Source organism: Chiloscyllium plagiosum, chromosome 21 (assembly GCF_004010195.1).
Source record: "Chiloscyllium plagiosum isolate BGI_BamShark_2017 chromosome 21, ASM401019v2, whole genome shotgun sequence".
Taxonomy (NCBI): Eukaryota; Metazoa; Chordata; class Chondrichthyes; order Orectolobiformes; family Hemiscylliidae; genus Chiloscyllium; species Chiloscyllium plagiosum.
This window is the reverse complement of record NC_057730.1, coordinates 12,654,632-12,671,098: the sequence shown is the minus strand read 5'-3', so window position 1 is coordinate 12,671,098 and position 16,467 is coordinate 12,654,632. Positions and strand designations below refer to the sequence as shown.

The following is a 16,467-nucleotide window of genomic DNA, read 5'->3' as shown; positions in this document are numbered from 1 at the left end:
GAAAGATGTTGTGAAACTTGAAAGGGTTCAGAAGAGATTTACAAGGATGTTGCCAGGGTTGGAGGATTTGAGCTATAGGCAGAGGCTGAACAGGCTGGGGCTGTTTCCCCTGGAGCGTCGGAGGTTGAGGGGTGACCTTATAGAGGTTTACAAAATTATGAGGGGCATGGATAGGATAAATAGATAAAGTCTTTTCCCTGGGGTTGGGTGTCCAGAACTAAAGGGCATAGGTTTAGGGTGAGAGGGAAAAGCTATAAAAGAGACGTAAGGGGCAACGTTTTCACGCAGAGGGTGGTACGTGTATGGAATGAGCTGCCAGAGGATGTGGTGGAGGCTGGTACAATTGCACCATTTAAGAGGCATTTGGATGGGTATATGAATAGGATGGGTTTGGAGGGTTATTGGCCGGGTGCTGGCAGGTGGGACTAGATTGGATTGGGATATCTTGTCGGCATGGACGGATTGGACTGAAGGGTCTGTTTCCATGCTGTACATCTCTATGACACCAAGACTTTACTGGCCAGGATAGCTATGTATGCTTACATTCACAGGAACACACCTTTCAGCAGTCTCAGTATGTGGTTAACAGCTTTTGCATTTTATAAACATTTAAGAAATTGGCAGGTATATTTGTAAAGTGATGACTGTATCCAAGATACCCCCTCGACAGCTAGTGAATGGGGTTTGACACCATAGTGCTTTGCCCTAGTGCAATGTCAGGGTGAAGGGACTCCTTCCTTAGGAGCTTCACCTGCTGCACCCTGATTCTGAGTGGTCATTTATCCATTTTGCACCTGAGAAAATCAACTACTGCTTCAGTAGACTGTAACAACCAACACTGACATATTGAGTCCAGATCTGCACCAGTGCCGGGTCAATCCCTGCTTGACTATAGCATCCTATGTAGTATTACTATGTGGACATGCCTGTGTTGAACTCAAGTGAACAAAGTCACTACACCTAATAAGGGGGCTGCGTTTCATAAGCTTGTGAAGTCAAATAAACCTGTTGGACTATAACATGGTGTCATGTAACTTCTGACTATGTAAATCCAGCTCGCATTTCAGCCAGGAATTAGCAGCATGCATGTTGCACATGACATTAGACTCTTCCCTGAGTTTTTTATCTTTAAGATAGCACAAGTTCAATTGTAAATTTAATGTTCAAAATACAAGGAATAGATCCACTTGCAGGAGCTCTAAAATTGCAAAACGAGAAGCCATCAGTGCAAGGTAGTCACTAATAAATACAATACAGAATGGAAGTGAATCATCTTGACTCAGAGTAATGAGAACATGCAGCTTGCTGTTTTATGCAGCAGTTGAGATGGGTAGCATAAATATATTTAAGAGGAAGCTAAAGAAATACACATGAAGAAAAGAATCGAAGAATGCTTTGACAGAACTAAATCAAGTAGTTTGGGAGGTGGCTTGCATGGAGCACTATCACTGGCAAAAGCCTATTGAGTTGAATGCTCTGTTTCTATGCTATAATTTTACTGTTTTTCCATATAAACTATCTTGGCCAAAATATATTTTCCAGTGTTAACTGAAAACAAAGTGAACACAAGAGAAAACCTGTGAAGTATTAGCAAAAATATTAGAGGGGAAAAGCAGACTGGAAAATTCCAAATAAATATTTCTAATTTCTACTCAAAAGCAAGTAAATCTCTCGCTGCACAGCCTTTCTTGTTTACCATAGTTATTATGATGGAAATACGGTTGTAAACTTTATTTTCCTTTGAGATACAAAGATCCAATTAGCCTGACAAAAAAATTATCACAACTAAAAGTTATTCAAGGTGGAGAACACTGACATGCAAGAAGGAGAAAGTGAGGACTGCAGTTGCTGGAGATCAGAGTCGAAGAGTGTGGTGCTGGAAAAACACAGCCAGTCAGGCCTGAGTTGGATGGTTGGATCTGGGATAAGGTGGGGGGAGAGAAATGGCAAACTGGTGAATTCCACATTGATCCCATGTGGTTGGAGGGTCCCAAGGCGGAAAATGAGGCGTTCTTCCTCCAGGCGTCGGGTGGCTACAGTTTTGCGGTGGAGAAGGCCAAGGGCTTGTGTGTCATTGGCAGAGTGGGAGGGGGAGTTAAAGTGTTTGGCCATATGGCAGTGGGGTTGCTTAGTGAGTGCACCCCAGAGATGTTCTCTGAAATATTCTGCATGTGGGCATCCTGTATCCCCCAATGAGGAGGAGACACATCAAGAGCAACGAACACAGTAGATGATGTGTGTGGAAGTACAGGTAAATCTCTGTCGGATGTGAAAGGCTCCTCTGGGGCCTTGGACGGAGGTGAGGTGGGAGGTGTGGGTGCAAGTTTTGCACTTCTTGTGGTGGTGGGGAAGGTGCCAGGGGTGGTGGGTGAGCATGGACCTAAAAAGAGAATCGTGGATGAAATAGTCGCTCGTTGAATGCAGATAGGGGTGGGGAGGGGAATATATCCCTTGGGGTGGGGTCCGTTTGTGGATGGCGGAAACATCGGAGGATGATGCATTGTATTCAAAGGTTGGTGGGGTGGAAGGTGTGGACCAGGGGGCTCCTGCCCTTATTGATGGGTGGGGTTCAAGGGTGGAGGTGCGGGAAGCAGAAGAGATGCGCTTGGAGGGCATTGTCGACTATATGGGAGTGGAAATTGCAGTCTTTGGAGGAGGAGGCCACCTGGGATGGTCCATAGCTGGACTGGTCCTCCTGGGAGCAAATGCAGCGGAGGAATTGAGAATAAGGGATAGCGATTTTACAGGAGGCAGGGTGGGAGGTGGTGTCGTCCAGGTAGCTGTGGGAATCGGTAGCTGTCCCTCTTTGGTATCAACACTTTAATTTAATGTACCAAGCTTTTGTGAAATTAAAGCAAGGGTGTAAAAATAGCAGAAAGTCATGAAAGGCTGAGACTTTCCTCCACATAGGAAATTTCGTAGCTCTACAACATGAGCAACATTCCCACATGTCTTCAATTAGTTCCCTTTAAAGCAACATGTTAGTCACATAATCAGTCCAAGAAGCTTTTTCATGCAAGAATTGAGTCAGATCAGCTACTGCTAAACAATAAGACCAGTCATGCAAACCCATTATGCTTTCAACGATCTAAAGACTGAGTTGTCATTAAAACAGAAGTATTAAACTGTCTGTGTGAGAACCAATTACTTGAGGTTGAAATGCCCAAATCGGTTAGCTGAATTCTCATTCCTTTTGTACATGTCAAATCTACCCTAAATTACACAGAGGTTTTACTTCCCAGGCACTGCAGGGACATTGTAATGTCCCCTCATCATCTACTACTCCTTGTTACACATACTATTTGGCACCATATACTGTAAAATACTCCCAATTATGCACTGTCTTGATTGCTAGTTTTCACAGACAGAGTCTGCAAGAGGTTTTGCTTTAATGCACAGCCTACCACTGTATTTTCATATCTCATTGCTTTTATGGTGAATAATACATTATACATCTTTTGTTTCTATATTACTAGCTGCAATGTCATTTTGGCATAATTCAAAGGATCAATTGTACAGTATTAAATCTGATTTCATTATAAAGTGGCAAAATGCTAAAATATTAACATGGATCTCAGTCAGACAGCCACTTCACTCCAGACTCCAATGAACCCCCTCATTTCCACCTTTACTGTTGTCAATCATGATTATTCTATTGCTTTCCTAGCTAGTCTTCTGGATAATTGTACCAGAAAAATGCTTACAACCTTATAATCCTGCATCAATTCCTCCTTGCCAGTAACCCCTTTCTTTGGTGAAACACAATGTTCCAGATTTCCCAGCACATTAGACTTTCAGCTTTAGATTCAAACATCCCCATGTCTTCGGTTTCAGCTCCATAATATCTTGGGCACTATGTCCCCTAAACCCTGAAATGGCTGTTTCTCAGACTACAGTTTATTTTATGTTTCCCAGCTTCACTCCTGCGTTGGCAGATGCGTTTTATGATATCTATGCATTGCACTCTGACACTTGCCTCTGTAAGCCCCTACTTTTCACTTCTTCAAAACCCTCCTTACAGCTTATTCTTTGATCAAATAGTTTGGTATTTTCTTTTACTTGGGCTTTTGGGATGCAATTTAGAACTTTTCTTTAAACTTTAAAGGGTGCCCTATAAATGTGGTTTTTCTGCTAAAACCAAAAACAAAGGTCCTTACTGCCAGAATAAAACCTTGTAGTCAGATTTTGAACATCATAAGGACTCAGGTGCCTGTTTGACAAAAAAATGTCAATCAAGCATCAGACCTGCAGCAAATAATTATCTTAATTAGATTGAATGTACAACTCTGAAACAGACTATTAACCCTAAATAGTACACGTTAGTAATTTATGATCCACACATGCATCCTTCTGATTTTCTTTATCTAACAACATTTAACATAACAATAATTATAGAATATCATTCCCAAGTTAAATGCGATCAAAAACGTGATAAAGCCATAAAAAAACACTTTTGTTATGCCTTTATGATGAAACGGCAGGAGTATGACAGAAGGAACGCATTTCATTGCTATTATTGGATAAGTAATAGAAGACTAATTTGTTACATTGGACATCCATTCCCCCGTAATAACGACATTAGTTAAAAAAGTTAAGTGAAGCTACACTTTTAAGTTATTTTCTCACAGCACTCGTTAATTTTCAGCCATTCCACTATGATTTTCAAACTAGTGATCCATGTTTTGATGTATAATGCAATACAATGATCAGGTCAGTTACTTTTGTTTTCCATCTGAATTGTTTTCTGCAACCCTTGTAACAGGTCTGGAATTATCTCTTTTCACACAATGGGCCCATTTCTTGAAAGTTAGAATCAAGGTTTGCTTGAATCTTAAAAAGAAATTGCTGGAGAAACTCAGCAGGTCTGGCAGCATCTGTGGAGAGAAAGCAGAGCTAATGCTTCAGGTCCAGTGACCCTTCTTCAAAACAGTCCCAAAATATTAATTCTGCTTTCTCTCCACAGATGCTGCCTGACTTGCTGGGTTTCCTCAGCAATCTGTTTTTGTTTCAGATTTTCAGCATCCGGAATGCTTTATTTGCTTGAATCATGTCTGTCATACATCAGAATTCTGCATTACAGTTCACAACATTCTTTGAACTGCCTAACACCTTACCTTAGGATCTGTCCATAAAGAGCACTTCTTGCATAAACGACAAGGTGCTCCTGGTGACCGTGGGTGTTGGCAGAAGTGGTCGTACCCATTTATGGGAGCCCGGCAGAGGTAGCAGATCTGTGCCCCACAACGACAGGACATCCTGTTACATCCCTCAGATTTTATGAGGCCCATTGTGCATTTGTGACATTTCCTGATTGCAGCTGCAGTCATTTTTTCCTCACTGTAACATAAGATCAGTATGATTGAGAAAACATTGATTTGCAAAGATAAATTGCAAAAACTCTCAATTCAATGCTTGTTGATCATCTAAATCCTCTTCTTTTAACGCTCATCTCTTTAACACATTTCTAGTAACTTGCCAAAGGACCTTTCACAGGTATCTGGACGGTGTATTAGTGAACTAGGAGATGGGTGGCAACCATAACCAAGTTCAACAATCAGATGTACTTGTCAATTAAGTATCCCATACAGTCAAAGTGATAATCCTGGTTCATTCCTCCAGCCCAGCCCTTAACATAAGGCTGAAACTATGGTAGCAGCAGCTCAAGAGTTGCAAGAAAAACAGCGTAAAATGTATTCAGGTTATTTGTACACATTTTGCTCCAGATATTCAAGAAAATCTGCTGTACCCAATACTGAAGTTACTCAATATTTTTCACAACTTTCATTGTGGCAGTGGCTACATTAATCCATCTGCAACTGCAGAGCTACAAACATTATACAGATAGAAAGGGATAATTCTGACAAAATATGCAGAAAAACAGAAAATACATAGGTCAGGCAACATCTGAAAAGAGAAAGTAGTTTTCACTGGTAGTTTGTTATTTTGCACACAGAGGCATGGAGACCATTACTTGGGATGTCTGAGGATGTTCTCATGTTATAACTTCAGAGGAGAAATGGTGTGAAGAGTGGCATAAACAATTGCTCTTGGGATTCAGCAGAGGTTACAGTGGATGGCACAGACTCAATGAGGTGAAGAGCCTTCTTCTGTGTTCTAGGCCTCTAAGCCACACTCATGTGGCTTGAACTCAAGCCTGGGCTGACACACAAATCTAGTACTGAGGTAGCAGTGTCCTGTCAAGAGGAATCATTTTCTTCCCCCAGATGGGGTGTTAAACCGAGGCTGTGTCTGCTCTCAGGTGAATATATAAGATTCTATAGATCTTGCCTTATTGAAGTAGTAAGGGAGCAGATCTCTCCAGTATCTTAGCCATATTTAACCCTCAATTCACACCACACCCTTTCGGATCTTGCAGTCTAAATTGGTTGCAATATTTTAAACATTAGAGAAGTGAACATATTTTGAAAGTATTTTATGGACTGTAAAAGGTTTTGAGATGATTGGAGGACAAGAAAAATACTACATAACCTTCGACCAAGTCCAACGTTATGCTGGCAATATATTTACACAGTATAGTTCAGCAACCACATTCTTTTATGAATGGTTTAAAGGGTATGAAGCAAAAAAGATCCTCAATTAAGCATTCAAATCAGGAATTCATTAAATTAACGGTAGTACATGCAGCAATGAGACTCAAACAATCTTAATCTAGAAGGGCCACTAGAATATGTAGGTCATGGGGGCTGAGCAGCAGAAAGTTCACCAGTAAAGAACAGCCACTTACATGAGTAGCAGTGCCAATGTTAATGCCAATGGAATCATTCCTCAGCTAGTCAGTGGCGCAGATGAGTGGGGGAAATGGAGAAGATTAACTGGCTTGCCACCTGACTTGCAAGTCGAAAAATTAAAAATCCAGTAGATGTAGTGTACCTGGTCTTTCAGAAAGCTTTTGATAAAGTCCCACATAGGAGGTTAGTGAGCAAAATTAGGGCGCATGGTATTGGGGGCAAAGTACTAACTTGGATTGAAAGTTGGTAAGTAGTGATAAACGGCTCCATTTCGGAATGGCAGGCAGTGACCAGTGGGGTATTGCAGGAATCAGTACTGGGACCGCAGCTTTTTACAATATATGTGAATGATATAGAAGATGGTGTTAGCAATAACATTACCCAATTTGCTGATGATACTAAGCTGGGTGGCAGGGTGAAATGTGATGAGGATATTAGAAGATTACAGGGTGACCTGGACAGACTAGGTGAGTGGTCGGATGCATGTCAGATGCTGTTTAATGTGGATAAATGTATGGTTATCCACTTTAGGTAAAGGGGCAGTAATTTAGGTAAAGGGGCAGTACAAAGGGATCTTTGTAGTCAATGAAGGTAAGCATGCAGGTACAGCAGGTAGTGAAGAAGGCTAATAGCATGCTGGTCTTCATAACAAGAGGGATTGAGTATAGAAGCAAAGAGGTTCTTCTGCAGCTGTACAGGGCCCTGGTGAGACCACACCTGGAGTACTGTGTGCAGTTCTGGTCTCCAAATTTGAGGAAAGACATTCTGGCTATTGAGGGAGTGCAGCGTAGGTTCACGAGGTCAATTCCTGGAATGGCGGGATTACCTTACACTGAAAGACTGGAGTGACTGGGCTTGTATACCCTTGAGTTTAGAAGACTGAGAGGGGATCGGATTGAGACATATAAGATTAAAGGATTAGACACTCAGGAGACAGGAAACAGGTTTCGGCTAATGGGTGAGTGCCGAACCAGAGGACACAGCTTAAAAATACAGGGTAGACCATTTAGGACAGAGATGACGAGAAACCTCTTCACCCAGAGAGTGGTGGCTGTGTGGAATGTTCTGCCCCAGAGGGCAGTGGAGGCCCAGTCCCTGGATTCATTTAAGAAAGAGTTGGATAGAGCTCTCAAGGATTGTGGAATCAAGGGTTATGGAGATAAGGCAGGAACAGGATATCGATTAAGGATGATCAGCCATAATCATATTGAATGGTGGTGCAGGCTCGAAGGGCAGAATGGCCTACTCCTGCACCTATTTTCTACTGTCTATTGTTTAAAGTTGACACTTTATAAGGTACTTTTCAATTTTTAATAACAAAGAACAAAGTCTTTCACATTCCAGAGACATCCTGTTATGCAGAAATCACCATTCTGAGGTAATTGTTTCTTTTAGACTGAACTAGGAAAGTTCAATTAAATTAGTCTAGATAGTGGACTATAAATAGAAAGAAAGAGTAATATTTTTTCTGTTATAATATTGAGATTATTACACAAGTTCAGAAAATGCTCAAACATTTATAATCCAGATTAATGATTTGAAGGGACCAAATGTATGATTGCTAACTTTGCTGATGATACAAAAATAGTAGGAAAGTAAGGTGTGAAAAGAACAAGGAGTCTGCAAAAGGTTATAGATAGATTAAATGAATGTGCAAAGGTTTCGCAGATGAGTATAATTTGGGAAAGTGCAAATTCTGCCAAGAACAGCAGAAAGCAGCATATTATTTAAAGAGAGAGGAATTAAAGATTGACATACAGAGGATTGTGGGTGTTCTGATACCTCCTCTTAATTTGTTCTTCGGGTGTGGGCATGGCTGATTCAATCAGCATTTAATACACCTAATTACATAGAACAGTACAGCACAGAACAGGCCCTTCAGACCACTGATCCTCATGTATGCACTCTCAAATTTGTGACCATATGCATGTCCAGCGGTCTCTTAAATGTCCCCAATGACCTTGCTTCCACAACTGCTGCATTTCATGCTCTCACAACTCTCTGTGTAAAGAACCCGCCTCTGACATCCCTTCTATACTTTCCTCCAACCAGCTTAAAACTATGACCCTTAGTGTTAGCCATTTCTGCCCTGGGAAATAGTCTCTGGCTATCGACTCTATCTATGCCTCTCATTATCTTGTGTACCTCAATTAGGTCCTCTCTCCTCCTCCTTTTCTCCAATGAAAAAAGTCCAAGCTCAATCAACCTCTCCTCATAAGATAAGCCCTCCAGTCCAGGCAGCTTCCTGGTAAACCTCCTCTGAACCCTCTCCAAAGCATCACATCTTTCCTATAATAGGGCGACCAGAACTGGACGCAGTATTCCAAGTGCGGTCTAACCAAAGTTTTATAGAGCTGCAACAAGATCTCAAGACTCTTAAACTCAATCCCCCTGTAAATGAAAGCCAAAACACCATACGCTTTCTTAACAACCCTGTCCACTTGGATGGCCATTTTAAGGGATCTATGTACCTGCACACCAAGATCCCTCTGTTCCTCCACACTGCCAAGAATCCTATCCTTAATCCTGTACTCAGCTTTCAAATTCGACTTTCCAAAATGCATCACCTCGCATTTATCCAGGTTGAACTCCATCGCCACCTCTCAGCGCATCTCTGCATCCTGTCAATGTCCCGCTGCAGCCTACAGCAGCCCTCTATACTGTCAACGACACCTCCAACCTTTGTGTCGTCTGCAAACTTGCTGACCCATCCTTCAATCTCCTCATCCAAGTCATTAATAAAAATTACAAATAGTAGAGGCCCAAGGACAGAGCCCTGTGGAACACCACTCATCACAGACTTCCAGGCAGAATATTTTCCTTCTACTACCACTCGCTGTCTTCTGTTGGCCAGCCAATTCTGTATCCAGACAGCTAAGTTCCCTTGTATCCCATTCCTCCTGACCTTCTGAATGAGCCTACCATTGGGAACCTTACCTTGGAGAAGAGAGTGGTAGCGACTTTTTTGCAACTGTTACGACACGGGGCAAACCCCTCTGCTAATTTAAACCAGCCACACAGAAAATGTTCACCTCGCACCATAATTTGTTAAAATTCAAGAGGCAAAGAACTGTCCCAGAGGTCACTTTTAAAGTAAAAATAAACAAATGTATTTTTTAAGTCCAACAGAGAATATTAAAATCAACAACCATTTACAACTCCTTTCTCTTAAACCTATCTTTCACCTCCCACTCTACAATCCTCGTCTGATAAAACATCCCAATTAAAACTTATAAAAGAAATTCAACTTTCAAAACCAGCTAGCTGTCAAATCTTCTCTTTGTATCTTTCTCTGCAGATTTTCCTCTAGGTTGGTTTCAATGCTCTGTTGCATAAACTTCTTATGGACGTGTACCTTTCAGAGAGCTCTTCAATCAGCAGTCTATATTTGTGGATACCCTTGGCAGTTCTCCTTCTAACTGTTCATAATGTCTGGTTTTGTACCTCAAAACATCGGATTGTTTCATTGTTTTTAATATTATCAAATTACTAAATTTAAATGATTGGATTTTGGTATCTTGGGTCATAATTTAAACTGATTGGCTTAATTTGAATTTGTTTTTGTTTCGTGGCAACTCATCTGCAGCTATGTATTTCCCAAGTGTTACATTCTTACTTTGTTTAGAACACTCGGTGCTTTGTCAGTTCTTTCTCGTTTTTCAACTCTCTTAAAGGTACAGTACACCTCGACACCTTCATAACAAAACACTGCAGTCAGATGTAGGGACAAACACAGAACGCTGTGGTTACAGGATATTGACCGAGCAACTGGGAATGAGAGGTTATGATTAGATTAGATTAGATTACTTACAGTGTGGAAACAGGCCCTTCGGCCCAACAAGTCGGAGCACCCGGAGGAAACCCACGCAGACACGGGGAGAACGTGCAAACTCCACACAGTCAGTCGCCTGAGTCGGGAATTGAACCCGGGTCTCTAGCGCTGTGAGGCAGCAGTGCTAACCACTGTGCCATCGTGCCGCCCACAATCTATTGGAAGAAGTGCTACATAGTTGGACATGTATCCACTAGAAGAATGAGGAGGTGAGCTTATTGAAATATCGGTCCTGAGGAGATTTGACAGCACCGATGCTGGAAGGATATTTCCCCTTGTGGGAGGGACTGAAACCACAGGACAGAGTTTAAAAGGGGGTGCTCATTTAAGGTAGAGATGAAGGGAATTTTTTTCTCTGTCTGTGGAACTCTCTATTCATGGAATTCATTGCCAGGGAGTGCAGTGGAGACCAGGATGTTAAATATCTTCAAGGCAGAAATTGATAAATTCTTGATCTCGCAAGGAGAGTGCATGATAGTGGCGTTGGAATGCCCGTCAGCCATGTTTGATGGCGGAGTGGACTCGATGGGCCAAATGGCCTTACTTCCACTCCTGTCTCTTATGGTCTTCCAGGGATCAGTGGAAACAGAGTATTTGAACATTTTAAGAATGGGTGGTAAATAGCCTTTGATTTCTATATTTAGTGAAGAATCTCAGAGGTAGGCAGGAAAGCAGATTGAGGCTACATGATCTCATCAAATGGCAGAGTAGGCACCAGGGATCTCAACATACATATTTGTATGTATGCAATAAAGACTTTTCTGAGCTTTGTAAGGTTGCCAGGATCATGCTGAGAAAACATTTTACTGGTATGCTTGGAGATGCCAATGTGCCCATACTTGCTTTTGTGAAGTGCAATTATCCAGATCTAGTTCTGGTTTCTAATTGGTTACATTCACAAGTAGAATCATGTTCTTGTTACCAAGATTTAAATGATTCAGTTGCACGATATGAAAACTAAACATTTGTGATGGAACACGTAAACCAATTGGTATTTAAAGGCTAATTTCAAAACCATCCTTTCTAGACAATCTATTGCAAAGACTCATACTGCATCTTCTGGTGAACTGCGGCAGGCTCTTCCTGCTTCTATGGAGCAGGATGCATCGATGGTCAAAAAGGAAACCACATATGACGGACACAGCATTTGGTGCTCAACGTCCTCAGGAAAATGACAGATACACTTCCTAAATTTCTATCGCATCTGCACAGCTAGGAAACAATATTTTCAGCTGGCCACGAACAATTCTAAACTAAGGTTTAATGACTTTCCGGACCTTTGTAACTCTTGTGGCTGACAATATTGTGCAAGTTTCCATTGGTAACAAGCATCAGACTTAAACTTAGCACTACCATAATATGCAAATGGAAATTATGAGTCTTAGTTTCAAAATCAAAGTCTACGCAATAGCTTAAAGCTACTTTTGTCAAGTGCTAGCATAGCATTCTGCCTTTTTTTTCCTGTCCCAGAAAGTCAACACTTGTTTTTTCATGATATTTTGCCTTCAGCTTTTAACTACTCTTTAGTGTGGTAGAGTAAGTGTTTGCAACCCATGGAACCTTTAAACTCCAATTGGGCCCTTCCAATTCGCCTCAATGTTCTAACTGTTACTGGCATGCTGTCACCAGGTATTTAAAATGCTCTCATCAGAGAATTAGCTGAGAATTCTGCACTATTTGATTGAGGAATTAGTCAAGATATATCCAATCCCAACTGTAACATTAGAGGAGACACACAGTATTCCACAATACAATAGCTATCAGTTACATGAAACAACGTAAAATATCTCTACCTTTTACAGTACGGGAATCCAACAAGTAAATTCCCTCTTCCACTGACTGGCTCTATATGCTTGGAATCAGACACCAATTGCAGATACTGTGAAGGGAGACTTTGCATGTCTAATACGGTACACATGACATTAACCTCAAGCTTTAAAAACATTGTATCAAGCTACATTGGGGGGTGACTCATTCCTCCTCCTCCACAACATCAGTTTCACTGTGGACATCCCTTGTTCAGATTAATACAGACCTTTAAACTTTTTAAAGAAAGCATTGAAATTATTTAGTTTCCACGAGTCTGTTTGTGCCTCAGAATCATGTTTATTTTGTTACAATTTCAGATATGACCAATAAACTATGCTATGATCTGGCTGGGGACCAATTAATTTTCTTCAAAGCAGACCATATTTCAGATCCTGGATGCTCACTAAGAAAATACTGAAACAAGATTCCACAGTCTTGAGTTTTCCACAAAGTTATAACAATTAAACAATTATATATGCATCTTATACTCTAACATCCAGAGTTAAGGTAAATCTGAGAAACAGGCAAATTACAGTCAACTGGTACATCAAAAAGCAGATGTGATGAAGACAGATCCCATGGAGTTCTCAGCATCCTTCTCAGACAAGAGTGATTACGGAGTCATAAAATATTCTTTGAAAGCTCTGTCTCCTTTACAAATACTTGCCATTATTCACTTACAAATATTTAGCCTTAACTTTCAAACACCAGTCCATCATGGACTGCCTCAGTTACTGTCCAACAGGGATGTGAGCAATCTCTGCTCCAATATTCCTCAGTTGCACTTTGCAAATGTGATTTGTGGGTTTCCGTCTTCCCCATTCTTAGTTACCTGTACTTGAATGAACGCCCAGATCCTCAGACAAGTTGCTGCCAACAAGTGCTCACTTTCCAATCACTCAATCTCTTCTCCCAATACCGCATGCAACAAGACTACACTCCAGCATCAAATCAATGGCACAATTTCAGCACTTCTGCTACTCGGAACAGAATTCTATTGCCAACAGGCCTATTTCGCAAGAACTGTCTGAACCAGCAAATGGCAGCACTTCAGCAACATCTCTCATTGAGACATTGAGTAACAGTTCAGCAGTGACTCTTGAACTATTCTGAGTGACCTCTTAAAACTTGCTAACAGGCCCTGTTCCGTTCCTAGGCAAAAAGCAAATTTGGCAGACACCAGAACATTCTGTGGTTTGAATGTTACTATATCCAGCCAAATTCAGGGCACAAAAAAAAATGTATTTTGTCACAAATTAAATAGCAGTTAAATAGGAGGCTACAAACCATCAGTAATCGATTTTTGATTGATGTCGTATACTAGAAATTATTATTTCAAGATTCTTGGTAATTATAACTTCTATGCACATACTGAAACAGAAAAAAATTAACAGGCATCCCATTTAAGACTGAGATGCGAAGTTCATTTTTCTCTCAGAAAAATGTTAGTCTGTAGAATTCTTTTCCCACATAGATCATTGAATATTTCTAAGGCTGAGTTAGATAAAGTCTTGATTCAAAGGGAATCAAAAGTTATAGGGTGTAGACAGGAAAGTAAGAGGCGACGCCACAATCAGATCAGTCATGAACTTATCAAAGGGCACAGCAAACCTTGAGGCACTAAATGGCCTACTCATGCTCTTAATTCATTTACTGTTCCAACTCTCAGCATTGCTGTTATTTGACAGTGATCTGTGACATAACACATGACAAACTTCAAAAAGCACTGCATGCAAAATTCATGGCAAAAGTTAATATTCCCAGGTTTCCATTGATGCTGTTTGCACTTGCACTATGCTAATATATACACAGTGCAATGGTCGAATCCCACACAGGAGATCTTTGGGAACATACAAATTATAGCAATATGGCCTCTCAAGTCTACTGTGCCATTTGGTGAGATCTTGGTCGATTTCCTACCTCGGTGCATTTTCCTACATGATCATCCAATCTTGACGCCTTTGAGTACAAAAGCCTGGTCTGTGTTTTCTGTCAAATGGATTCAACAAACTTTTAAAATCTTTAACTTTTGTGGTGACTGTAGGAATAGCAGGGCTTGATTTCCAATGTGCCAGCCCAGTCAGGCACAGCATTGTTTCCCACTTTGGGACATGTTATAACATTAAAGGGTGTTCTCAAAATGCAGGTTTGAGGTTGTTTAACAGCAGAACAGATAGCTGCAAAAGTGCAGATTTAAAGCATTGTTAAATTGTGCTCTGAAAGCCTAAGCAATGAATTGTGGTAAGAATATATCTTGTTTAAAGGAATCGCCCTTGTTTCAATAACATTGCTCAGCATCCTAACTTTGGCATACTTCAGCCAGAAGGTGACAAAAGCAGACTTGCTTTTAAACTTGAGCACAGAAATTATGAGGAACACAGAAACAGCTCCTTTTATCATCTATAACATTACAAAGTTCTTTGATCTTCAGATCACACCTCTATCTTTCTAAAGTGCAACCTGGAGCATGGAAATGAGGTTTGAGTTGTGCTCAGTAGGGATAGCAATTGACTTCACTGTTCCCGGACACAAAGCAGGAGAAACTTATCCTGGAATGTGCACATGTAAGAACCAGCTTACAATATCCCAATTGCTGAACAATGACCACCTTTTATAAGGTGCCAGCGGTCAGCTATTATTGCTCTCATTGTATCTTCACTGCCAATATGTTCAGGATAGTTGAAAAATAATAAACATAAACAATGGTGGGATGCATCCTATGATACTGCTTGATGCATATAATATTATCTTGCTCTTCATCGACAGAGGTATCAACTAATGCATTCCGAGGCCACATGGTGCAAAAGTTTCTGTCAATTTTTGACTGTGCTTAGTGAGCTACTCTTACATAGGGCATTGGATTGGATTGATAGTTAGGCCAGAGATGGAAAAACGCAAGTCCAGATCAGCGTTTGCACTGTGTGTGTGGATGGTCAAGGCAGCTCTGGATTTGGTTCAGAAGCATCCCTTTCAATAGAACATAGAACAATACAGCGCAGAACAGCCCTCGATGTTGTGCCGACCTGTGAACTAATCTAAGCCCATCACCCCACACTATCCCATCATCATCCATATGTTTATCCAAGGACTGTTTAAATGCCCCTAATGTGGCTGAGTTAACTACAGTGGCAGGTTGGGCATTCTATGCCCTTACCACTCTGAGTGAAGAACCTGCCTCTGACATCTGTCTTAAATCTATCACCCCTCAATTTGAAGCTATGCCCCTTCATACAAGCTGACGTCATCAACCTCAGAAAAAGACTTTCACTGTCTACCCTATCTAATCCTCTGATCATCTTGTATGTCTCTATTAAATCCCCTCTTAGCCTCCTTCTCTCCAATGAGAACAGACCCAAGTCCCTCAGCCTTTGCTCATAAGACCTTCCCTCCTGACCAGGCAACATCCTGGTATATCTCCTATACACCTTTTCCAATGCTTCCACATCCTTCCTCTAATAGGACGACCAGAACTGCACACAATACTCCAAGTGAGGCCGCACTAGCGTTTTTTACAGTTGCAGCATGACATCACGGCTCCAGAACTCAATCCCTCTACCAATAAAACCTAATACATCATATGCCTTCTTAACAGCACTATCAACCTGGGTGGCAATTTCAGGGATCGATATATACGGACATCACAATACCTCTGCTTATCCACACTACCAAGAATCTTTCCATTAATCCAGTATTCTGCCTTCCTGTTATATTCTTCCCAAAAAGAATCACCTCACATTTATCTGCATTGAACTCCATTTGCCACCTTTCAGCCCAGTTCTGCAGTATATCCAAGTCTCCCTGTAACCTGCAACATCCTTCCACACTGCCCACTACTCCACCAACTTTAGTATCATCTGCAAACTTACTAACCCATCCACCTATGCCTGTGTCCAAGTCGTTTATAAAAATGACAAACAGCAATGGTCCCAAAACAGATCCTTGTGGCACACCACTAGTAACGGGAATCCAGGTTGAACATTTTCCAACAACCACCACTTGTTGCCTTCTTACAGAAAGCCGGTTTCTAATACAAATTGCTAAATCACCTTCAATCTCATGCCTCCACATTTTCTCCAG

At 41.1% G+C, this 16,467-nt stretch overlaps 1 protein-coding gene across 1 annotated transcript in view; it reads right to left on the bottom strand.

The window, feature by feature from the left end:
• The window catches only part of rnf216 (ring finger protein 216), a 230,293-nt gene that overhangs the window by 28,316 nt on the left and 185,510 nt on the right, over positions 1-16,467 (bottom strand). The window contains exon 15 of the mRNA XM_043711263.1: positions 5,115-5,337. Within this exon, the coding sequence (XP_043567198.1) occupies positions 5,115-5,337 (223 nt within the window). The remainder of the gene's footprint in view (positions 1-5,114; positions 5,338-16,467) is intronic.